Raw genomic sequence first — 25205 nt, 5'->3', positions numbered from 1 at the left:
ATTTACGTGGGTAAGAAAACATTACTTGTTTATTAAAGATTGCATGTTAGCATTGGTTTTAGAAAACTAGGACGAGTGAAGTGTAAAGCCTTATGGGTATTGGATTCCATCAACTTCAGCCATTTACAAAAAGACAGAGGAAGAGCGGAGAAAATGCAGTCCTTGCTATATTACTGAAATGTATTTTCTACACCATGAGTACCCAGAGTTTTCCTGACACTGCATTAACTTGCAAAGCAACAATATGTCTATTACGCAGCACAGCTGTAATAAGGATAATTGGCTGCAGCAGGCCACAATAAGAGGATTTGGTTTCTTGACTGGAAGGTAAAGTTGGAGAAACTCTTCTCACCAACTGAGCCATCAATCAAAGGAACAACACAGGCACCAGCTAGTGTAGGTCAAACGGAAACAAATCTCAGACTTAGCTGACTGATGCACTAAGCATTGCTGTACTTTTATTAATTGTGTGATTGAAGCATTTCAACCAGCGCCCAAGGAAGGTTACAAGTCTATTAGATGGACAAAATTGTCTGTATAGCATCAGGCAACATAAAGAGAAATGGTTAATCGTTATGACTTAACCCTTGTGTTGTCTTCCCATCAACCTTGATTTCTCTACATTTCTGACGCCTTTCTTTCACAATTTGTTTTTGCTTTTTCCAACGTTTTAAATTGTTAAATTTTTCTTCTACACATTTTCAGCGCTTATTTCTACGTCCCATATTTTCTGATATAAAACAAAAATTGATAACTGGTCAATGTGACCCGAAGTCAACACAAGGGTTAAAGCAAAGGTTTGACATTTGGGAAATGCACTGATTTGCTTTCTGGTAGAGAGTTAGATTAGAAGATAGTTACAGCTCTAATTTGAGAGTGGTATCAATCTTCTCATCTAACTCTACACCAGAAAGCAAATAAGTGCATTTTTACAAATGTCAAACTATTCCTTCGATTACAATGAGTAGTGTTACAAGCAATTAAACATAATCATAACAAATTATTTTACCAGTAGAGCAGGCAAGCGCTCTGATGTAGAGTTAGAAAAAGCAAGCAGACGAGCAAACGCACCGGTCTACACAATCTAACTTTCACGATCAACGTCAAGTCAGTGGTTTTGACCTTGTCTGTATTACACAGTACAAAATCATGTCACATTCACACAGCGCATCGCAGGCTTCCACTGTCCATTGAGATTAGTGTTACAGCTCAAATTGGCAGAAATGGAATAAAACTGCACTGGGATCCAGAGGGAAGGCAGAATTTCACAGATCAATCGCTTTTACTTTCCTTTTTCGGTTTATATGTATACTCAAAGAGCAAGTTGCTTTTCAATGATTACATAATACCCTGCTGTGGTCTGCCTACATGTGCTACTGTAACATTATTTTTTTTAGTATTACGAGTTCAGCGCTCCGTGTAGAGGTTTTAATATTCTGCGAAGGGACCGAGAGAGAATGCCATTATTAAATCATGCACCGCATCAGTCCTAGCATATTGACTCAAAGCTATTAATGCAGCCAACTCTGATTAAACATCATAGACACTCGGACGGTTCATATTTACATAGGCTTTCAAAACACGTAGCATAAAGTACTCCTTTTACTGAAGAATATTTGGAGTGCTCAAGGACCTTGCATACAGATCATGTTAAGACTTGTTTTGTACAGGTAGTGGTGAATCGCAGAAGAATATGACATTAATTAATTTCAGTGGGAATGCTTCAGATAGTCAGGGTGCCATGTATGTGTAACCTCATAGTGGCAAAAACAAAAACGTTTAGTCTAACCACTCATGCCACTTTTGTCCACTGCTCCAGGACTCACATGCTCACACTGAGTAATAAGAATAACAAGCAATGCAACAATCACTGCTCTGAGGCTAAAAGGAACTGACATGATTTTTACCTATCTTAAGTCCTTCCTCGTCTTTAAAGTCGTAGATCCTTCAAATGTCTCAATTAGTGCATTCTGTAGTCATCAAGCATTATTAGACAGATATTAACTTTGGAAGTGCAATAACTTTTTTTTGTACATGAATGAACAAAAAAAACACCAAAGTAGTTGCATAAGAGCCGTACGAACAAGTTAATGTGTAAAACACAGTAAAGGAATAAACTGTCCAAACAAACTATGTAAACTTATAAATGAATGTAAACCTAAAATGAAACAAATGATTCACCACCTTTTGTTAGGTGGCTGTGGATATTAGAAGACAACGAAACACAATCAACACCTATATAGTGTCCCTTGAGACGGAAGTACCACCCACACTAGTGTAAAAACGACTCCAAATCCAAAGACCCATGCTCCAGTCTGACCAGAGAAAAGCAGATCTAAAGGAGCACCCATGAGATTTGCTTTTTGGTCCAGGCAACCCCCTGCCAACGTCTTCTGCTTTCATTACAGCAAAAAAAACTGGAGACCTAGTAACACATGGTAAGTGGAAGTGAACCTCACTCTCTAATATGGGTGTTACAGTACCAGAGTTAGGGCTAGCAAGACACGATTACACCTTCATCCAGGGATAGCCTTCTCTCCTGGGAAAAAGTTGGACCATGGCCCTGGTCTTTTTTGGGGGTGGGGGGGGGGTTGGGGGGTCCTAGGCTTCTGACTCCAAGTCTTCTTCTGCTCCGTTTGTGGTGTCGCCCGTCTCAGGCTCCAGCAACAGGAATTTGCCGTCGTTGGTTAGAGGCATGTTCTTCATCAGCTGGGCCAGGGCCTCTGGGTCCTTGAAAACAAAACAAAACGAGAGTTGCTAAATCCAGCCAAGTAAGAATTTACTCAAACTAAATGTTTTTTTCATTCCTCCAATTGTGACGATACATTTTGAATGTACCTACCTCACCTTTATGCCATTAGGGACATGGGAGGTAAACTGTTGACCAACTCTAGTGGTTAGGTTCTTATTTATCTTCATTAATATCTCCAATGTGTAGAGGTCATTGTTCTGTTGTTCAGCCACTGAAAAAGCTACTGTGACTCAGTGTTGTGAAACTATAAAACCTAAATAGATAATATGATAAAACTGTATTGATGAAGCACATTTTGTGAAAAATTATGCAATAGTATGAGCTTCACAAAAAATGAAAAATACATATAAAAAGGCAGATGCAACGCTCTAAAGAACATAAAAGAACACAGCAGAAAGGCCATTACAGACAAAAGAGATGTAAAACTGATCAAAATAAAATGAAAATACTGTGGGTGAAGTAAAATGTAGGTTCTAGTTTTGAAAAGATGAGTTTTAAGTTCTCTTTAAAAAAGTTATCTACAGAAGTTTGGGGGGTGTTTGAACCATGTCTTACTACTTTAGATAGACACTGTTAACAAAGATAATTCTGACATACTTTTGCTATTGTATTTTGTAACAGAAATGTCAACTTTCCTATTATAGGGGAACACTTTCCCTTTCCAGTTAAATGGCTCATTTGTTTAAGTGTGTGTTGTTTTACTTTTGCTCTTGTTTATGTCTCAAAAACCAACTGCCTAATGAGCCTGGACAGCAAGAATTCTGTTGATGATGATACCTTCTTGGCTTCTGTAATGTCCTTCGCCAAGCTTATGGTGTAACATATCTGTGAATAAAGACAAAAAAAAATTAATATACAGGGTATATGCAGGAATCCTGAAGTTAAATTTAACATCATTTAAGACAAATCGGCAGTTTAATGTGGAAGTGAGGTGGAAAAGATATTTTTTTTTTATGTGTGTGCTTTTCCTATTCCTGTGTGGCCCTCAATCATATCCTGGCTCCCTTAATTGGCACTTAGTCATCACAACTTTGAGAACCCCTGGTAAAGTATCTCATAAAAATCTCATGATATAGTAGGTCATATTAAAGTCATGACATTTCTAATGGCATACTATACGCTAACTTTTTTATGATATAGTATGTCTAAGTATGCCGTTAAATGTGTGTCATTAAAAATGTCATAGTACCTCTAAACGTGCACACATTACCCCCGTTCTCTACACCCTCCATTGGCTCCTGGTGCATTTTAGAATCGATTTTAAGATTTTGTTTGTGTTCAAGGCCTTAAATGGCCTGGCCCCGGAGAACTGGTCAAGAGATTTTAAATCTTCGCGAGCACAACGGACATTGCGGTCATCATATCAACTGGTTTTAGAGGTCCCAAGGTCAAGGTACAAACTGTGGGGTGAACGCTCTTACGCAGTTGTTGCCCCAAGACTTTGAACCAGGTTACCCCCTGACATTCGCACTATTACAGATGTAGCTTTATTAAGTTCCAAACTCAAAACTTAATTATTTAGAATGGATTATAGTATCGGTGTGACATTTTCCCTCTCCTCCTCCGGTTTTTATGTAACCTTTTCTGACTTTACTGCATTCTATGTTTTATTCTTTTTATTGTATTTTATGTTGTTTTATTCTTGTCCTTGATGTAAAGCACTTTGGATACCTGCTGGTTGTTGTAAAGCGCTGTATAAATAAATGTTGATTGATTGATTGATTGATTGATAGTATGTCATAAAGAGGACACAAAAAAGGTCATAGTATAGTATATCATAAAAAGTCATAAAAAAGTTAAAGTATAGTATATCATTAAAAAAAAAAAAATCACAAAAAGGCATAGTATAGTATAGTGGTCATAAAAAAGTCAAAGTACAGTATGTCCCAAAAAAAATCATTGTATAGTATGTCATAAAAAGTCCCAAAAAGTCATAGTATAGTATGTCATAAAAAATTCATAGTATATCATGTAGAAAAAAAAGTCATAGTATATACTGTATGTCATGAAAAAAAATCATTGTATAGTAGGTCATAAAAAGTCAAAAAAGTCATAGTATAGTATTTCAAAAAAGTCATAAAAAGGTCATAGTATATGTCAAAAAAGTCAGAAATATGTCATAGTTTAGTATGTCAAAGAAGTCATAGAAAAGTCATAGTATAGTATGTCAAAAAAAGTCATAACATAAATAGTCACAAAACGTCATAGTATAGTAAGTTATCAAAGTCATGAAAAAGTCATAGTTTAGCATGTCAAAAAGGTCATAGTATAGTATGTCATAAAAAAGTCATAGAAAAGTCACTAGTATGTCAAAAAAGTCTTAAGAACATTATAAAAAGTAATTGCATAGTATGCCATTAAACTCGCATGTCGTATGTCACAAAAAAGCCATAGTGTGTCATAAAAAAGTATTTTCAATCTCTCTGCCCATTGAGGCTACAATTATCTCCTTCTGACAGAGCTGTCATGCCTCACGGTTATTTCCAGAGACGGGCTTCAGCCATGGTTCAAACTCCCTGTCCTCCAACTGAAAACTTGCATATGCCAATTAGCTTATTAGTTTAACACATGGGCTAAAGGGACCTTCGCATAACGTTTCAAGCAGCAATCAATCAGTAGGTCAGTGAGCACGCCAATGGTTGTCCTTTTCAGATGGTGTAAAATCCAGTCGGATTCTATAAATGAAATGCACAGAATCCCACTACGCACCTACGCAATGATTAAATTCATGCAAACTTTAACAAACCTCTTTGGACATGTTGAGCTTGGAAAATAGCGTTTAAGACTTTTTATTATTTTTTAAGAGCCTTAATTGTTCATCAACTTTCTATTTTTTTGTGTAATGAATATTTGTGCAATGTCAGTGTTGTATCAACCTTTTCGCCCTCTGTGTTGCTCTCAAAGACAAAGGCGCTAAACGAGGGCTCTCCCTCCTCATCTCCGTCACTCCAGTCTCTGCCCTCAACCACGAACCCCATCAGCCTCCCGTTCTCTTGGTGGGCTGCAAACTGACACACTTCTCCAAGCTGGAACTGAGAAATGAGGAGTGTTGAGAATAAAGATTTTTAAAAATGAGTTGCAAGATCAGAAATTTTGATATAAAAATATATACCCATGAATAGGGAACTTATTTGGGAGAGATATATACACGTAAAAAGGCAATACTAGGTCTTTTGGCATGTTTTGGTTAGAAATATGCCCATTTAAATGAATTGTCACCATCATCTCATTAAATAGGAATTCAGTAAAATTACAACCCTCTGCATTCACAGAGCATTCTCGTATTAATTATATTACTGGAGTGAATATATTTTATATTTATTATAATATTTCATTTAAAGATAGTAGCCTAAAGCAAAGTACACAGTTTATAACTTGTTAACACATTCTGCTAGTTCTTACTAGCTAGCGGTTATCATGAAGCTTGATTGTGCATGCTAATTGAGTTTAACTTCTTTTATTCTTTATTGTAAAACGTCCATTGTGAATTACTTGTTCACTTTAAACTCTAAGTTCAGTACCATTCCCTGTTAGTTAACTTGCTACTGTAGCTAAATTATTTAACTCATTCAAATTCGACAGAAACAAAATAAAACTATGAAAAGCCGTTTTGGTCGTCTTTCCACTTTTCCAACCGTCACAATTCTAGTTTTGGTTGAAATAAACACATAGTTTACAGATTTACATGTGAAAATATGTTGGCTCTATACACGCTAAAAGTATTGTTTTTTTTAAATGGAGTCCGGTGGGTTTAGCGCTAGCAACCTCAAAGCTGTTAAACAGAAAGGTCTTAAAGAGGTTTTAAAACTGCCTATCTCTGTAGGGATCCTTCAAATAATAATCTAACCCTTTCAGTGGCAAAAGCACTTTTTCGTGGACCAAATTGATGATGAACATTTGCCCCATAGGGTTACATTGCAGCTGTGGCTGCCGGTTACAGCGTTCACGCTTAATACTGGACCAATTTCAAAGACTGTTGTTCCTCAGTCACTTACACACAAAAACATAGGAAAAAAGGTTGAAAAAAACGGTAGTTACCCTTTAATGTTCTGAATGTCGAGTACAGCCCATTTAACCACTTAATAAAAAAGTGGAAAAGTTCTTACTTTTGTCATGCAGTACTTACGCTTATTCTTGTAACTTGAGTTTGAGGGTCAATCAACCTATTGTGAAGACAAAATAGAGACATTTACAAGAATATGAAAAAAACGCAGTGAGACAGCCTTGACTTCATATTTAATGTCTGTTTGTTTTGTTGCCTGTAGTCCGCTAGTAATGACAAGACCTGCACACAATCAAGCAAACGTGCACAATCAGTTATCTAGACAACTTTATATAGGTCAGGCTTTCACAATACCATTTCTTGTGCACAAAGACATAAAACTAGACAAAGTTAGATGAACTGTAATACTGTAAATAAGACAATTGTAGCTGTAAGAAATGTTTTAAAGATAATGTTTTTCTGTTGTGTTGTACAGTTTGGGAGGCTACAGTATGCCAGGACTATATAGCTGTGATCAAGGTCCAAACCAGACCAGTCTATCAAAAGTTGTCAGCGCCGGAGTCCAAGAAAAGTTTCCCCAAAGGGACAATAAAATTTAATTGAATTGAATATCACAAAGTTTATTTTGTAGTTTATATAGTTATTATAAAGACAGATTTAATCCAAAATAAAATACATTTTTTAACTGATAGGAGAAAGACTGTGAGGCTGAGTGGCAGACAACATTAAACCATTGGAAGATTATAAGAATATAATAGGAGAACAGTTTCTCCACTGACCAGAAAACAATAATGGCGTTTTTCCATTACATGGTACCTGCTCGACTCTCTACTCGCCTTTTTTGGTTTTCCATTATGAAAAAAAGTCCCTGGTACCTGCCAACAGGTACTTTTTTTAGTATCACCTCCGTCAAGGTTCCAAGCGAGCTGAGCAGATACCAAAAGGTGACGTGAAAACCTGCAGACTACTGACTGGACTGCTAGCGACATACGGGGGTGTCCCGAACAAACCCGCCATTTTTAAATAGTTTAGCCAGCGGCGTTTTTTTTGCTGCCTCAAGCTTCTTTTGAAACAAAATTTTTCTTGCCGAGAATAAAAAAAAAAAAAACACACCTTCGACGTTCTGTGTGTGTCGCGTTAGGTCATGGCACTTTCCTGCGGCATCGCTAACCCCCAATTTCCACCGGCTGCGTAACGGCTCCGGCGGTCTGCAGCCCTCCGGAGCAGATACGCAGAGCTTCTATTTTTGCCGGACGCCGGAGAGCTCCGCAGCAATTCAGCACACGGCAGATAGTGCGGGACAGGAAGTCGAGCACAGAAACAAAATAAAGATCAGGTTAATTTTCAAAATAAAATACAGCGTGCTCACAGCGGATCATATTTCCCTGCACTACACCTTGAAAACACAGCACAGAGCTGTTTCCCCTCTACTCCTCTGGATGGAAACAAACTGTTGTTGGTTTTGGGTACTGACGAACGGCGGAGCATGCAGCAGACACGCAACGGAGCCGGTCCGCAGCCGTTCTGCATTCAGTGGAAATCCGGAGTAAAACGACCAGCCACGCTCGCCTCAGGCATGAGGCGGTAATAAACCTGCAATGGAAAATGGAGGACGGGGCACCGCGGCCGAGTAGAGTAGAGCTGGTACTAGCAGTGGGTAAGCGCCATAACTGAAGCATTTGTTTGGGCCTTTTCTATCTATATTGCTAGGTAATTTCAGAAATGCATTACTATCTCTACATGCTAAGATCCAATCAGTTGCCTTTTTCTGTCAGAGGTGGTATTCATGTCACAGTTCATAAATATTAGATAAATTCTACCTGAGGCTACTGCTGGTGACCATGAGGTGGGACTCAGTGGTCTTGAAGATGTTGTGTATGGCTCGGGCAGCCAGCACCTGCCTCATGGCCTCATAGATCACCTCCTGATTGTTGCCACAGCGCACCGCCATTGAGCCCTGGAAGCGCACAGCGAATACTTGCTGCAGGAGGGAGTCTGCGGAAACATACAAACATCACCCACACACGAACATGTCAGCAGCATAGTCAAAAGAAGCACTCATGTAGGAGGGTAAACTCCAGGGACACAAACACACACAAGTTAGGCTGAATTCCAAAGGTCCTTGACAGAAAGAAAGTTGATCATTAAGTTTCATATATATAAAAAAAACAAAAAAAAAGGAAAATGGTTACCGTCACTTTCTGTTGAAAAGTCGTCATCGGTTTCTCCAAACGGATTTGTGCGTCTGCCAGGAAGGGAGCACACACACAAGCAAAAAAAAATAATTAAACCCCTGTATTGAGCCATTAAGAAGCATTCAGCTTCCTGGAAATTGCATAATAACCAATATGAGGCCAACTTTTCAGAAATTAGCAACATCACCCACCAGTAGTAGTCCTTGCCTGTCTTTCACAAACATGCACCAACACAAACTTCCTACACAAGTTGTTCTCTCACCTCCCTCCAGTCCTGTTCTGGTCTTGAAATTCGGAGGCCGGCAGCATGATGTCAAACTGAATGGGTGTCCCAGGGGCTATCAGGTCTTCTGGTTCTGGAGCAGCCCCCGTCGTCTGGGAACCACCACTGGCAACATGCACACCTCCTGGCTTTGCTCTGCAGGAAGGAGACAGACATAATGAAGAGGAGTTATAAGAAATAAACAAAGTAAACCCAGAAACATCCACTACTCAACTTAAGACAGGTCCACATGTGTTACAAGTCTTAATACAATACTCACCTGCCCATATGTGAATAAACAAAGTGTATTGTTTCTCCTGTTCACACTGGCTTTGAGATCCATTTCCAATTTAAGTGATAGATACAATCTATAGTTCTGTACAGGAACTTTGATAATGAAAACTTCAGAGTGCATTTTTGCATAGAGGGTGGACTGTGGATTCTGTTGAGATTGAATTGCATTAGGAAGGGTCCCTTTACAGCCAGTATGGATAAGAGGAACAATAACAGCAATCAATAATGCTTTCAGTATACACACAGACATGTAATATGTGACCCTACAAAATAATCTGGTATGAAATGTTCATGGACCTTCAAAGTATCACTGGGTTTATTTTCCATGTATGCTGGGTAATATGCTAGTTAGCTGGGCCTGTAAACATGTGCATCTTACGTTGGAGCAGACAAACAAGCCTTTTAATCTATTAACTTTTGCTCGTGTTTTTGTTTTAGTAAAGACCGCAAAAGAAACCACTATCCAAACTATTTATAGATGGAGTCTTGCTCTAATTAGAGCCCCATGCAAAGAACTTCAACATGTTGAGAAATTCAAAGCTTGACAGACCTGAGGTGCCTAGTTATCCTTGCTAAAATTTAATAGGACAATCGTTGTTCAGAGGAGTGGTTTAGCGAACCGACAAGCGACCATTTATCCCAAACTGTCAGATTTAGTGGAAAAGAGACAAAATGCAGACTGTATTTTCAGTTCAATGATCATCATTGTCAGTAATCATAGGTTGACATTTTGTTCCTTCATCATTTCAAATTCACAATCTTTTTATGCACCAAAAACAAATACATGTAGAAGAAGGTGTAATCTATACAGTGTTGCGCAGACACAAATACTGACATAAAGAGCCTAAACCAAAACAATGCAAAAACATGTTGCATACAAATCAAAAAGGAGCGTGAAACATAATCCTCAGGTTTCAGAATTATAAGACTTGCCACTGCAAAAGCATTTAATCGTATGTGTTATGACAAGCAGCATCTCGGACCTGTCAGGGTTGGGTGAGCCCTCTGGTCTCTTCTCAAAGCTGGTGATGGGGGTGACTGCCTGGATGGCGGTCTGGTTCAGTCGGATGGCCACGGCCTAACGACAACAAACGGAGACATTGCAGCATCTCTGTATCAGCAGGGGAGTCATTTATAAAACCAGAACAGTGTATAATAGTGTGTAGATAAAAACAACTAAAATATTTAAAAACATCACCAAGTTTTAACCTTTCCTCTTATCTTTCTCACCAATTCTCTAAATTATCTCAACCACATATTTGTTCTATGTACAAAGAGCAGGATCCATTCACCAGCAATAACCCTTTAAAAATAGCTGAGGTTTTCATGACTTATGAGTATTTGTTTGTTTGTTTTTTAGATATTTGGACCCAGGCATACGTATATCACAAAGTGATGTGATTTGAGGAAAAGAATAGTCATTTTGCTACATACAGCAAGTACTAAACAACTCTGTTAGTATTCATAGACATGTAATAATATATATTGAAATTGAAAAAAATTATGATAGAGGATGTTATAAATCAAGGATTTATTGGAGTGCATGTTTCCTCTCTACATTGTGTTATTTTAATCTAATTAGTGGCAACAACAAGAAGGCTAGATTATTTTTCCATAAAACAATAAACACAGAAAAAATGATAATATGAAGTGGCAACAGAATACAGAGCACTAAATAGGTATTTGTTCATATACAAAAGAGGGCCAGTCCATGCAATTCTGCACAAATAGGGGAGAATGAGGGCAAATTTTCCAACACTGACAACATTCACAACAACTTGATATACTAAAAAAGCTGTTTCTTCAATCATTCTAATTTGCTGCTTTGTGCACTATACTTAGTTGCCAGCTGTTGTCTGAATTACTTGTAGCACCATCAAAAGTTTACATGATGAAACAGTATTTTCAATAGTGTGTACAGATACACAACTATTCGCTACAAATCCTGGGATGACAAGCATGTGATTTACAGTTACGTGACACTACTCCTGTCAGTGGTAACACAACATGATGGTTCGTATCGGAAATCCCTAATTATTACTAACTACCAACTGATTATCATGTAGGGGAAATAAATAAGTGAAAGATAGCGTGATTTTAGACACAGCGATAGTCAGTTTGTCTCTGAAGAACCTGAAGAATAAACCAAACATGCAAGATTCTTGGATTGGATGCAAAGGGATAAACAGCTGTAAGACACTTCAGAGGGAGGGGGTATGTGACATTGTTTCTTAATACCTTCATATGTGTTATTGATTAAAGTGGTTGAACAACAAATACATCACTCTCACAGTCTCACTGCTTGACAAATCACGACAATGTGGGTAATGGTCTAATTACCAAGATCAATGAAATGTTTATGATTTAGAGTTAGAATTCCGTAAACTATTTGGTTTAGGTTGGTGTCTTTTTAAACTTGCCGTGTGGGTATAAAACTGTGGGTGAGTGTACATTACCTCTGGGTTGTCAGTCAGGTAGATCTGTCTGGAGATGTTGTTCACAGTGCAAATCCACTGAGTAAAAAAAATAAATAAATAAAGCACAGAGATCCACATTAGGACTTCCTCTAGCTCAGACGCGAGCCACCTGAAATCAATTGACTGATACCAGCTGTGACAGGCCAGTCAGATGCATCCAAGCACAAAACCAAATTTGAAAACCACACAAATAAGTCTCGACAGCTCCTACATTGTTATATGACTGATACTTGGACTGCACCAGCAGATGTCTTTGGGATGGAAATGTAAAACAATAAGTAGGATCAAACACAGCTGTTCGAACGGCCTCTTTCACACTTACTTCTTCATATTCCCTTTTGCTCTCAGCTTGTAGAATCATTGACCTGGAGGCATTAATGACAGTGGAGACAATTAAATAAAAAGCATCCAATATCTCATGTTTATGCGTTATTCTCATTGTTGGATATGTTCAAAAGTGCACATACGTTTTGCCTGAGGGGGAGGTTATCTGAAAACAGTAGCGTCTGTCTTCACACTCCACAGCCATGACGGAGCTGTTGTCCAGGTCCAACACCATGCCCCCCGCCACCGCCCCACGCGGCTGGCACATGAGGTTCCCTCCCTGGGTGAAGAAGTACAGTCGGTCCCAGGCTGTGGTCACTAGGCCTGTTTTACTGGAGCACAGAAAAGAAGGGGCAGAACGAGTGGATAAAGGTCAGCACTTTAGGATGAGATTTAAGAAAACCCAATGGTGGCATAATGGAAAGTCTAATGAGTGACGAGGGCTACATACAGAGTAAGAATGTCAAGGATCTAAGGTGGGATGTGATGGAAATTCCTAGCTCACATCTGGCTTACAAATTTGTTTAAAATTAAGATAAGCAAGAAGTATATATTTTGTCCTCCCTGTACAAGTTTTGTAAAGGATATTATAACTATAATAAACAAGCATAAAGTTATTAACCACTTTGTGGGCAGCTGTGGCTCAGGTGGTAGAGTGCTTGGCCAATCGGAATGCCGGTGGTTCGATCCCTGGCCCTGTAGTCCCTTGTCGAATTTGTTGTTGCTATTAGTTTCTGAGCATATCAACAAAACATTAAAATACAATGTCATTTAACTCTGACTCACTCTGTTTCAAAACAACGCAACACATCTATGACTCATAAATTGCTCATCTGTAAGGCTTCCTCTTGTACATTCTGTTTGAAAGGTATTCCCAGATACATTTAATTTTGATTAATATAGTGAATGGCTTATGCTTCCGTGGGTGACTCAGACCCTTAATATTGAGAAACCATTCGAAATAGCAAATGTTTTCCGGACTCAGCATTTGACAAGTGTTTGAGGCTGCTAGCGGTGTGTGTCATTAAACAGAATGGCATTCTGTGGAAACCTTTTCTCTGGTGTCACAGACATTTGTCAAAGACTTGGGATGTATGTGAGCGAGAACCAGAGTTTGACAGCTCTGACATTTCACTTAATCACATTGCGGGCTATGCTGCAGTTCTACCCCCTGAAGCCATTAAGGAAGTTTCCCTTCTCATACATCCACTCTGCAATAAGCTGACAGCGCACACTGTCAACACGTTACCTGACCCACCTTGTCTGCTGTGACTGACTTATTGTTTACTGTGTTCATGCGTATTTTGAACAACTTTACCAAGAGAAGCAAAACTGCTTTCTTTGTCATGTTTGGTTATTTAGAGATTCAAGACTTAATGTAACCACTTGATTGCACCATCTATTTGCATAACAAATCATTGAATTGTGACATATGTAAATGAGGACAGATTCAATGCGTGTTCGCAGTTTTTTTCCCCCAAGACACATCTTAACATCGACTAGCAAGGAACGCTGTGTGATTAGGAAGCGTCCTTAGATTTAAGATAGGGCCATAATGAGTGCATACTTCCTAATGTTGAGATAGCCAGCCTTCTGGATAAGTGTGCGATTGACAGGCTCCGTGTCCTTATCTGGCATATAGACAGTGTCCTCCACAGACAGAAGCTCCCTCTGGGACGCACGCATGGCCTCCGCCTCCGTGTCCAGCTGGGCCTGGATACTAGACAGGAAACATGTTTGTAGTATCCATCAAAACTGACATTCAGAATATCTTTTTTTTTTTTACAAATAATTAAAATTATTATTAAAATACAGAAGTTTCAGATATGGAGGATTAACATTTTTATTATTTATTTTTATGATTATTATTAAGTATTATTCTGTGAAAACAAAATTGCATTGTCTGAAAAGGGCTGATCAAAAATATGGAATATTTGTGGAGAATGAGTGTGTTGCAGAAGATCACAGTATTGCAATTTCTTTTTTGGATCATACACAACAAACCACATTACTTTATATTGTTAATACCAAAGCTAGAGTATGGTTCATCACATTTACTGTACACATTAAATTGAATGTTAATGATATAGTCTTTACTTTTGAGTCATGTTGGACACAGAGGAGAGAAAGTTGTCCATCTTCTTTGACACCAGCTCAATGCCTTTCTTGAAGAAGCTGATCTGAGAGATAAGACATAATAATGTCAATTATTCTTGTGTTTCATTTGTAGTTCATGTACAGTTGCACTTTTATGTAATAGACATTTCTAGAAACAGATAATAATCACTTGCTCACACATAGGGATGAAAGTACTCATTATTTTCATTATCCCTTTATTTTCAGCATTCATTGTTTTGTCTGTAAAATGTCAGTAATAGGTGAAAAATACTTGTTATAATTATATCACAGCCCAGGGTGATGTATTCAAATAGCTTCTTTTATTTGGCGAACAGTCTAAAACCCAAATACATTTAGTTTGCTACCATATATGTAAAAGAAAAGCATCAAATCTTTACATTTTAACAAATGGAACCAGAGAATGTTTGGCATCTTTGCCAAATGATGTTAATTTTCAGTAAATAGACCAATCAATTAATTGACCACTACTGTAGTCTGGCCTAGTTTGTGGGGCAGCAGCTGCTCAGTTACCTGTGCCTGTGTGTAGCCTAGCATAGGTTCAAGCATAGCTACTCTCTTGCGATACTGCAGGGCGTTGAGGGCGCAGTAATACTGCAGTGAGGCCTGGTGCTGCTTCCTTCTGGTGTAGGCGATCTCCTTCACCAAGTCTGACTTCAGCTGTCCAGACAGGAGAGGGTTTTGCAAATATTTAAATGTATAAACATGTCCAGCATTAACTCACTATCAAGCTCTGCACACACACTCATACATATGCAAACAGTTGTCCAACTCTCTCAAACATACAAATTAGCAACAGAGTCACATTATCTTGTACGTCCAAGATGACAATGCTAACACATTCAATAGAAGCAAACAGAGAAATATTATCTCCGCAGCCATTATAGTGCATGGTGTTGTTACAGTCTTACTAAAACAGTGCAGCCTGGCAGTAGAGGAATATTGAATTGAGTCTATTTGTATTTTAAATGCTTATTAAAAACACCCCCACTGAATTACCAGAGTATTACTTCACTATGAGGCATTTAACAGTCTGTGATCAATAAGAAAAAGCTTTTTCAGTGAAGTCAAGAAAGGACCTCGCAGTAACTCTACCTTCTCATTCTCCTTCTTCTTGGGCAATCGGCTGTATTTGACCATAGCTGCCTCGTGCTCTATAGGACAGGAGAGAAAGGACATGAGGATCAGATAGTAACTGCAAAATGTAATTGTTTTCTTAAATAGGATAGAATTTGTACTTACCATCAGTGGCGAAGCCAAATATTTCCTTCAGTGTGCTTATCTCTGAAACAATTAATGTATAGTAAGTATTGTTAGAATATCTACATAAGATCCACATCTTTAAAAAAAAAATGCACTATGGCTTGAAGTAGATGACTCAAGCTGTTGATTGACAGAATGGTTGTACAAACGGAATCCTGTAGATATTAGAACACAGTTTAACACTGATGATAATCCGACTGGGCACACACCTGTTCTCCTCAAGTTGTTGTTATACTGCTCAATATGCCGTTTGTATTCACTGTCAATTTGGGTAGTTACATTTGCTCTGCCAAGCAAGCCCAATTTTACCACATTGCCCTGCTGCTTTCATGTTAGTTAATCCTCTCAGAACGATGCTTGACATCCTGAAAGCCTGTTCTTCACCAAGTACTATCCCCGCCGAATAACACTTGACATGTATCCCCACATAGCGGCCTCTAGAGCCAAGCGCATTTAAAAAAAACATGTTAAAACTATTATATCCAGTCACTGACGGTAAATTGTCGGATAAGCATTAATCCAGAATTATATTAATTTCTAAATTACTCAGTACAACTAAAAAAACATTTCTTTCTGTGTTGCCAGTATGTGGGTCTTTGCCCATTGCATCTTACTATTACAGAGAACAGATTCATTATCTTGGGGTAATCACATAAAAATGAATGTGTTATAATGGGGTCTAGTGGCCTAGGAGTTAAGACGCTGACCCTGAACCACAACGTCCCCGGATTGAGTCTGGCTGGGGACCTTTGTTGCTTGTCGTCATTCCCTCTATCCTCATTTTCGGTCATCACTTGACTATTAACTTGATAAAGGCATAAAATACCCCCAAAATACTTTAAAGAATGCAAATGTATTATGATAAATTTTCTCTCTATATATATACTGTACGTGTGTGTTTTTTCTGTCTGTGTGTGTGTGTGTGTGTGTGTGTGTGTGTGTGTGTGTGTGTGTGTGTGTTCCTACCTGTAAGGTCTTTCTCTCGGAACTGGATCAAGGGGAAAACCATGCTGTCGGCCATCTGGTTGGCTAGCACAGAGTGGAGTGAGTTCAGCTGGACCACACAAAAGAGATTATACACAAATATCAAGCACTGCACAATGACACAAATAGAAGATGTACCCTTGCCAAACATCTTGAGGGATTTCAATTTATTTTAATATGTATAGTGACATTTGCTGCCAGTTATTCCTGCAGCAAGCTGGAAAGTAACATTTTCAGTGAAATTGGTGCCTAACTGCAGACAATGCCTCCGCTACATCATAAAAAACCCATATTGTGGAACAGTCCATTTCCTGAAGAGAATAATAAACCTTCTGTTTACTCTGATATTGGAAACAGGACCACATATTGCACACCACACACACACACACACACACACACACACACACACACACACACACACACACACACACACACACACACACACACACACACACACACACACACACACACACACACACACACACAAGCAAATCCTACTGTAATTCTCTATGCTTATCAACAAGCTATACTCCAGCATCTAACGAGCTCACATCCAGTATAATCTGAACGATTTAACAAGTGCTAAAGTTCACAGGATTAGGTGCAGCAGTAGGCCTAATTCTCACTGTGAAATGAGTTCTCCTCTGTAAATCATGAGGTAAAGGTCAAGCAAACAATCAACCTGTGTCCTTTGAGCATATGTGTGGGGATTAATGTGTCCTAAATCCTGTTAAGTGCTGACTGGGCAGGCTTGTGGACACCCATGTCTATCAGTGACAGGCCCATCTGTTTTGTCTATATACCTCAGCCTACACACCACTCCACTCTTCATCCATCCATCTATTCACCCACCGCTGCCTCCCTCCACTCATCCATCCGGTGTGATAAGCATCATATCCATCTCACCGCTCCCCTCTCAGTGTCGGTATACAATCAGTTGCGGTCTTACAGGGAGAATAATGCTCAGGTCTTTTCATTGAGGTCATTTTCCATCAGCGCGCTAGGGGAGCACAGGTGTAATACCCTTTGTAACATGATAAAGAACCAACTACCAAACGTGCATTAGTTTATCATCCCTCTCCTCGGCTGTGAGTGCACACACATATAAATACATGCACATAAAATAAATTGAAACTGCAACTCACCTCCCCTACAGTTTGGGCAAAGTTCTGCAGCGTGGTGATTACCTCTTCATCACCTTTTCCAAGGGCAAAATTCTTGACAGGAGAAGAAGGAAGGGGGAACAAGTTTAAACCATGAAACTGCATAACGAGCATAGATCTAGCCTATACTAGGTGCAAATAAGTAAAAAAACAAAACAAATAACTGTTCTGCCAGGATTTCTGGCACATCCCTTTTATGGAATTAAGCCAAATATGCTAATAAACCCCATGCAAAGACGCTGATTTTTAAGCCTTGTTTAAAAGGAGCTAAAAGTGCACCCATTACAAATTTCTTCCACTTCACATGCACTCTGCAATCCAGAAATGTGTTCCAACAAAGACAGATCCACATATCTTTCTTTTTCAGCATGATTTAATAGACCTACTGTGTTGACCTCAGCAACTATTCTATTTTTTTGTTCTTGTTGGCTGCATAAAATAAGCAAAACCACATGATAAGATTTCCAAAAGAGAGATACTCTTCTTCAAGGTTATTTCATGCACAGATATTTCATTAAGACTTACATGCAATGTCGAGGTGTGGCAGACACATGCAAACTCACACATGGGACAGAAGTTCAAATGAAAATAATTATACTGACGGGTGTGTCTCTTTTTGTTTTCTGATGTGACGGAGACATGTCGCTTCCATCCCCAATGGAAATTATGCCCTTAATCATGGTACCCATTAGGGATGGGCATGATTACTCGACGATCGATAATTGATTATTAAGAATTTCGTCGATCACGTTAATTTGTTATCGATTAATCTAATGCTGGTTGCGTTGTGTAGTCTTGAAGCAATTAAATGAATTTGACAGTGTGGCAGCAATTAAACATTTTACCACCTGGGGGCAATATTTGACTCCATACTCAGTTACGGCTGCGAGTTTCCCTTTCGATTTCAAAAGTAATCATGAAGAGGACGCGGCGAAGTGTGGCGTGGGACCATTTTGATTAAAACAAAAACTACTTAGTTCACTGCAAACACGGAGATGCCGTGTATAAGTACAACACGGCCACGACTCAAATGATGTAGCCTACCACTAAACAAAGTGCATCCGACCCTGGTTAATGTCGGTGGCGGCCGCGGTGCATCCTGCTCTCAGTCTCAACCTAGCATAAACTCGGCGTTAGCACGGAGGAGCTGCGATGCACAACCATAGACAGAGAAAATTACCCAAGGGACCTGCAAGTTCATTGACATGGATACTGGAACCAGCATATCACATTTCGTCACGACGTACCATCACCAGACTGGTAGAAACTCACAAGGAAGAACGCAATAAGGTTCCCTGGGCTGGCCAGGTTAGCGCGGAGGTACCTGTGTATCCCGGCAATGCGGCTGTTTTGGGCGGATGGACTGACGGTCACCAGGTAGCGGTCGCGTCTGACCCCAGATCATGTCAACATGCTTATCTTTCTCAACAAAAATCAGTAGACGGTGCAGAAGTTGTATGTGAGTTAGCCTACTGGTTATTTTGTTATTAGGCTTTGTCCGTGCCTTGGAGAGTTTTGAGTTACATTTTGACAAAACCTGTCAGCTCTAAGCATTATTATGTTTTTGTTTAAGTTATTATATGATTCTTTTTATTTATTATTTTGGAAAAAACGAGGGTCTCTGTTTAAGAACGCCGGCTCGCAGCTGCAGGTTCTGCTGCTTCAGAGCGCCGCAGCGCGAGCGCATATATATATATATATATATATATATATATATATATATAAAACCTCCAGTTTAACTGCCACATATATATATATAAAACCTCCAGTTTAACTGCCACAATCGAGGAAAAACACGCTGTATTTTTGTATTTTCATTGCATTTTTAATTTATAAAAAGTTAAATAAATAATTAATTTTAATATAAAATTATTAATGATTAATCAATTATTAATTCTCCCGACCATCGACTAAGAAAATTTAATCGAATGCCCATCCCTAGTACCCATACTTACTTTCTTCTCATAATCTAGAAGTTGCCTCGAGAGCTGCTCTGTGGCCAATCCCATCTCACTCTGTAGGGGGCAGATAGAGGGTAAAAGCAAAGTTAACAGACTGGCATACTCAGGATTTGTCCATAGCTTATTTTCCATTCTCTCTTCAGCCCTTGAATAACTAAAATGAAATGTTTGGACAACAGGTGAATCAGAGTTCAATATAAAATTAATTTGAAAAAGCGCACAATGGTGCATCATATAAATGCTAACTGCTCCAGTGAACTACTATATATATTATATATATACTGTTTCAGAACAGGTCTGACAACATGTTACATAAGCGGTGTATGTTTTCAGGAGAAAATTGAAGCATTTATTGTGGCTGCAACTTTTGCACTTGTTGCTCAGTGAGGCATAATCTTCTACAGAGAACAAAGAACAGCAAAGTCAAAACTATCTAGGCTACACCCTGACAGCACAAGAAGAGTTTCACACTATTTACTGCACATCACACTTACTGAGTAAAGTGTACAGAAAAATGGTTTGATGGCATAATGAATGTAACATGTAAAATGCAAAACTGAAGGTTTCTCAGCTTTTTCTACAAGAGCCTTCAATACGTAACATTTCATTCTAAAGTTTGCATGCACCGGTTGCAAATATAAGTGTATACTATCCTAGTGTGGTATTTCTCTGATCAAAAGCACCATCTTCTCTTGCTCAATGCTTCAATGCTCTACTGTAGATAAATAATGCAAATGTTTAACCCCAAATCATCTTTAACCAGACAAATAAAGTTATAACTAAAAAACAACACACTCATTTTATTGTGTTTGAACATGTGTGGCTTTTTAACAGAGCCACACACAGCTAAGGGAACTGAGTATGCATATGTGCATCTGTTGGTGTTTTGTTTAGTACCTGGGCTCCAAACACACGCTGCATTGATTGTAGCAGCTGGTTGGTGTAGTCTGTAAGCATCCCAGCATCTTCCTCAAACACACTGAGCAAGGAGCGCGTCTGTGGAACAAAACATTCATACACTTTTGATGAATACTAGCACAGTGCCCATTCAAAACGTGCCGATTTGGAACGGGCCGATCGCTTGGCCTGTGGCATTGCTGCTTGTAGTTTTCTCCAGAACCATTGTACCCCAAAATAACTCACAGAAGGACCCCAAAGCACTTAATATGCAACCATACTGTATATAACTGACTTACTGTGTACTTATACTCCAGAGAAAAACATTGTACTACTACATTTACCTGTCAGATAAATGTTACTGATTATTTTGCAAATTCAGATGTTACTCAAAATATTGAGTCTAAGTGTGAGGAGGAAGAGAGCTCTTTTTGCACAGTCAGGCTCCGAGATGATGTTATCTTCTGCCTTTTGCTTAGAAGTGGTGAACTTACAGCTCACAGCAACTTAATACGATATAGTGTCTGGCTTTTGTTTGATATCTAGTGTTGGCAAAAAATGCCTTTTTATTCAGTTATTCAGCAGCGGTTTTCCCCCTCAACTTTCATTGTGCGGTTGTTTTAGTTTTATTCGCAGTTTATTAATATCAAATATCCAACGCTGTCCAAACTGCTCCAAATTCCAAACGGCAAGTTCATTAGGTACCCAGGAAGCCAAGTGTGAAGTAGATCGGATGAACGGTATCCAAAGACAAAAGTTAAATTATCTATTAAAGGATAGGTTCACAATTTTTCAAGTCTACAACAATAGTCAGCTGCCAATATTAACATTGAAACAGGTTATACTTGCTGTAATCATTCCTCCTGTTAAAAGATCCCCTCTAATTTATGATCTATCAGGAAAATAATCAGCAGATTAATCAAAAATGAAAATAATTGTTAGTTGTAGCACTAACCGTAAATCATACTAAGGTGCGTGTGTATAGTGTTGGGCCAACATTTGTTTTTAACCATAAGAGATAATCAATGGGTGTGTTTATTACATCAGGGAAATTCAGGTGGACAAAAAAACAAACACAATTTGAGTTTTGGTGGGACCTGTAACTCATAAAAGCGATGTATACGAAGACTGATGGTAGTAAGAAATAATATTTAATGAAAATAATTAGTAATTAATAATAGATAATAAGACACTCAGTAAAAGAAATGAGGGTATCTGCAGTATGTAGAGGCCTATAGAAGTGCAGATTTGAAGTGAAACTAAAGGCCTTATTATTTTACTGCAGGATGGCTATGCAAACAGAGAAAATCCTGCCTAGGTGTAGTTTTTCTCTTCCATGAACAGGTGCAGCAAGGCGGGGTAGATATAGCAGAAAGGAACACACCCATCGGCTAAAGTCTGTTTACAGTTCACTTTAGTTGACTTCCGCCACAGAAGGATTGAGAGCCATTTCACACCAAAAATAAGTTATCTGGAACATTGTCTGCTTTGGCTGTTTGTTTACATTTTATTGTAGAAAGACACATGGCCTTGTAAGGATGAAAATGTAAAGAAAGAAATACATTCCAGCATGGGTTGCACTTAAGCAGAACCAGGGCTGAGAGGTCAGCCCTGTATGGGAAAAGAGTGATGCAACAGACAGCTGAAAATACAGGCCACATGAGATGTGCTTCATAATAACAAAGACTATCCTGTATTTCATTTCAGCAGCACTGGTATCTACTGTATGCATGAAATGTAGTGCTCTGTGAGCAATTTTGATACTGCACTCCAGACCTATTAGCATCAAACAGCACGGTGTTCAATACGGACAGCTACCACAACTGCCCTGTTGCAAGCTATTGACTAATTCCAGTTGAGTCCGATAATGGAAACTCCTCCCACATCCTGTGTATCAGGCCCAGTTCGTCTCCAGGACATGGTCCAGCTCCAAATTCTTACTTCAGACGACATAGGAAAATAAAAAGATTGCAGGAGATTGATCCTGGTTGAGCTAGCTATGGTTGGGACATTTTCCATAGTGATGTGATTCTAACGTTAAATGTACTGCAGAATATCACAGAGAGGAGCTATAGCTATAGCTTTGTAAACACAAAAGAGACACATAGTCGCCGATAATTATGGTTAACAACATTGTTTATAGCAGGAAGGTGCAGCACCTCCTGTCATAGGATTACAATCCCATAACAATGTGTCAATTGGGAGCTGTCATCGACCAGTAGAAACCGCCTACATCGGGAACAAGATATTGTTTGGGCTAGTAAGCTAACTTCAGTGCTCGTAACGTATTTGTATGTGACAGCTGTGTCTTAACACGTAATAAAAGTAACACAGGCCTACCTGAGGACTATCCTGCAAAGCGTCCTCCAGGAGCAGTTTGTGATGTACGGCCGGCATCTTGTTAGCAGTAGAAGAGAAGGAATGGGAGCTTGAATTATTTAGAGCGTGGACTCGGTTTCCCAGAGGCCTCTGCGCGGGTGAGAGGAACACGTAGGAGTTGGAGGCGGGCCCAGTCTGATCTCATCCACAGCCGTTAAGATCAACCGAGAGCAACAAGTGACCAGTAAAAACAGCTACACTTTAACTCTAAGCTATATATTTTTATATGATTTAATATTTAATTACTTCGTTTCTATAGATGTGATTTGTTTAATAGCAAAGATTTGATGGGCAGTTAGCGATTGACTATTAAAGCAGATGTAGGCTACGTCTACCATTTTAGTATCAACAGTGGCCCCATGTGGAAATATGAAGAATTGCAGAGTTTAATTTCAAAATACGATAGTCGACGATATATTAAAATCAATGAAGAGGGGACTCCACTGATTTTAATATAGTTAGGCTACCAAAAAAGAAACTCATAAAATCTACAATAAATGCAAAATGATATATCAACACTCTCTCCTCTCTCCTTCCATCTGTGTGCATTCATGTCCCAGTGACCGGGGAGCTTAATTATTATGACTCATATTTCTCTATATTTGTATCTGTGTCTCTGTATTTCTGTATATATGTATCCGTGTCTCTGTGTCCCAAACGGCATCGGCAGATGGCCGCCCACCAAGAGCCAGGTTCTGTCCGAGGTTTCTGCCTGTAAAAAGCAAGTTTTTTTCCCGCCACTGTCGCACCAAATGCTTGCTCGTGGGAAATTGTTGAGTCTTAAAGTAATTTTTTTTAAATTGAGTGTGGTCTAGACCTACTCTATCTGTAAAGTGTCCTGAGATAACTCCTGTTGTGATTTGATACTATAAATTAAAATGAATTGAGAATGGGACCCTCTTTTAAAAGTTTAGTCCATTATGGAGAGGTTACAATAAAGGTTTTCCATTTACACTGTAACATTTCCATAACAAAAGATTTATTTTAACAAAGAGCTTTTGGATTTTGTATTAGCTTATGATGACCATGTAATTGTATTTTGCAGCCTTTCTATTCAAATACATGAGGGCTGTATTTTCATCATTGTTTATTTTATCAATGAATTAATCCTTCTATACAATTACAGAAAACAAATGCCCTTTTGAACTTTCCAGAGTAGTTTCATTTCAAAACCCAGAGTTATTTCACTCCACGTCAAAATTATGAGGCAGAAGTACCTGGATTTCTCTGTAGATATGATGATTACATTTTTTGTTGTAAGACAATAATCTTGCAAAATAAATGGATATGCAGTCTGTAATACATGATTGATAAGTACCAAATGCCTTTTAAAATCCCACCAAGTCCTGGAAGTAGTTGTCATCCAGCTCTTGACTTGTTTTTGTTTTGTTTCTTCAGTCACAATTGCCTTATTATAAGCAGAGCATGTGATGTTCTGAATGTTGTTGGAGCTACACTTCCTGCTGAGGCTGCACACATCCAGGGTAAAAAAATCCCTTTCTTGACTCATCCCATTCTCGATGATAAAGTGAGCTGTCGTGCACTTCATATAATCTGATCTAATTTATACTTGCCACCATACTGTGTGTGCCTTGTAAAAACCCATGGTTACATATCCAATGTTACAAAAAAAACTGAACAGAAAAAGCTGAGATGTTAGTCACAGACGTGAATATATGATACACTTAATTCCAGAGTAAGATGGCATGTCCTCCTGTGTAATAATTACGTTAGTGTATTTAAGAATACCTACAATGAGTTTAGTCTTGACATGCCCTGTGTACTCCCTGTTGTGAAACAATCCGATCTCGATTGTTTTGTGGTTTGAATTGATCTCTTGACTTCTGGGAGTTGATTCTGAAAGCAGTGGCGAGATCTCGGGGAAAAAAGTGACATGAAGCATGGCTCAGTTCACAATGTTCTCAAGGTTTACGCTGGAAAAATCTCTTACAAAATGACTGATTGCATAACATCAGACCACAACAAAGATTTAATAGTCTCTCAAGGTCGAAAGATCCAATGCATTCTTGCTGGACCAAAGGTTGAACAGAGCAAGTCTTCCATATTTCAACAGAAATATTAACAGCAAAATGTTCTTATGGTATTACAAGTTAA

The 25205-nt window shown here is 38.8% G+C and overlaps 1 protein-coding gene across 1 annotated transcript; it reads right to left on the bottom strand.

Moving 5' to 3' along the window:
• Positions 1 to 429: 429 nt before the first annotated feature.
• On the bottom strand, positions 430 to 23184 carry appl2 (adaptor protein, phosphotyrosine interaction, PH domain and leucine zipper containing 2). The gene is made up of 21 exons (XM_039807937.1): positions 23052 to 23184; positions 20712 to 20810; positions 19809 to 19868; positions 17836 to 17907; positions 16673 to 16760; positions 15686 to 15727; positions 15539 to 15597; positions 14957 to 15103; positions 14405 to 14487; positions 13875 to 14027; positions 12451 to 12639; positions 12306 to 12348; positions 11963 to 12019; positions 10490 to 10584; positions 9213 to 9368; positions 8948 to 9000; positions 8576 to 8750; positions 6879 to 6915; positions 5629 to 5784; positions 3530 to 3577; positions 430 to 2730 (listed from the first exon to the last, which is right to left on the bottom strand). The coding sequence occupies exons 1-21, from the start codon at positions 23106 to 23108 to the stop codon at positions 2602 to 2604; spliced, it is 1998 nt and encodes a 665-aa protein (XP_039663871.1). The 5' UTR covers positions 23109 to 23184; the 3' UTR covers positions 430 to 2601.
• Between the last annotated feature and the right edge of the window lie 2021 nt (positions 23185 to 25205).

The sequence above is a fragment of the Perca fluviatilis genome, chromosome 8 (assembly GCF_010015445.1).
Source record: "Perca fluviatilis chromosome 8, GENO_Pfluv_1.0, whole genome shotgun sequence".
NCBI classification, from domain to species: domain Eukaryota; kingdom Metazoa; phylum Chordata; class Actinopteri; order Perciformes; family Percidae; genus Perca; species Perca fluviatilis.
The sequence above is the reverse complement of the archived record's forward strand: the minus strand, read 5'-3'. Positions and strand labels throughout refer to the sequence as shown.

Excerpts from the sequence above, each read along its gene's own strand:
- appl2 (XM_039807937.1), bottom strand. The coding sequence starts at position 23,108 with ATGCCGGCCGTACATCACAAACTGCTCCTGGAGGACGCTTTGCAGGAT. Across the intron at positions 10,585-11,962 it reads ACCTGACTGACAACCCAGAG|GCCGTGGCCATCCGACTGAA; the intron begins GTAATGTACACT and ends TGTTGTCGTTAG. Across the intron at positions 8,751-8,947 it reads CTTTTCAACAGAAAGTGACG|ACTCCCTCCTGCAGCAAGTA; the intron begins GTAACCATTTTC and ends ATGTTTCCGCAG.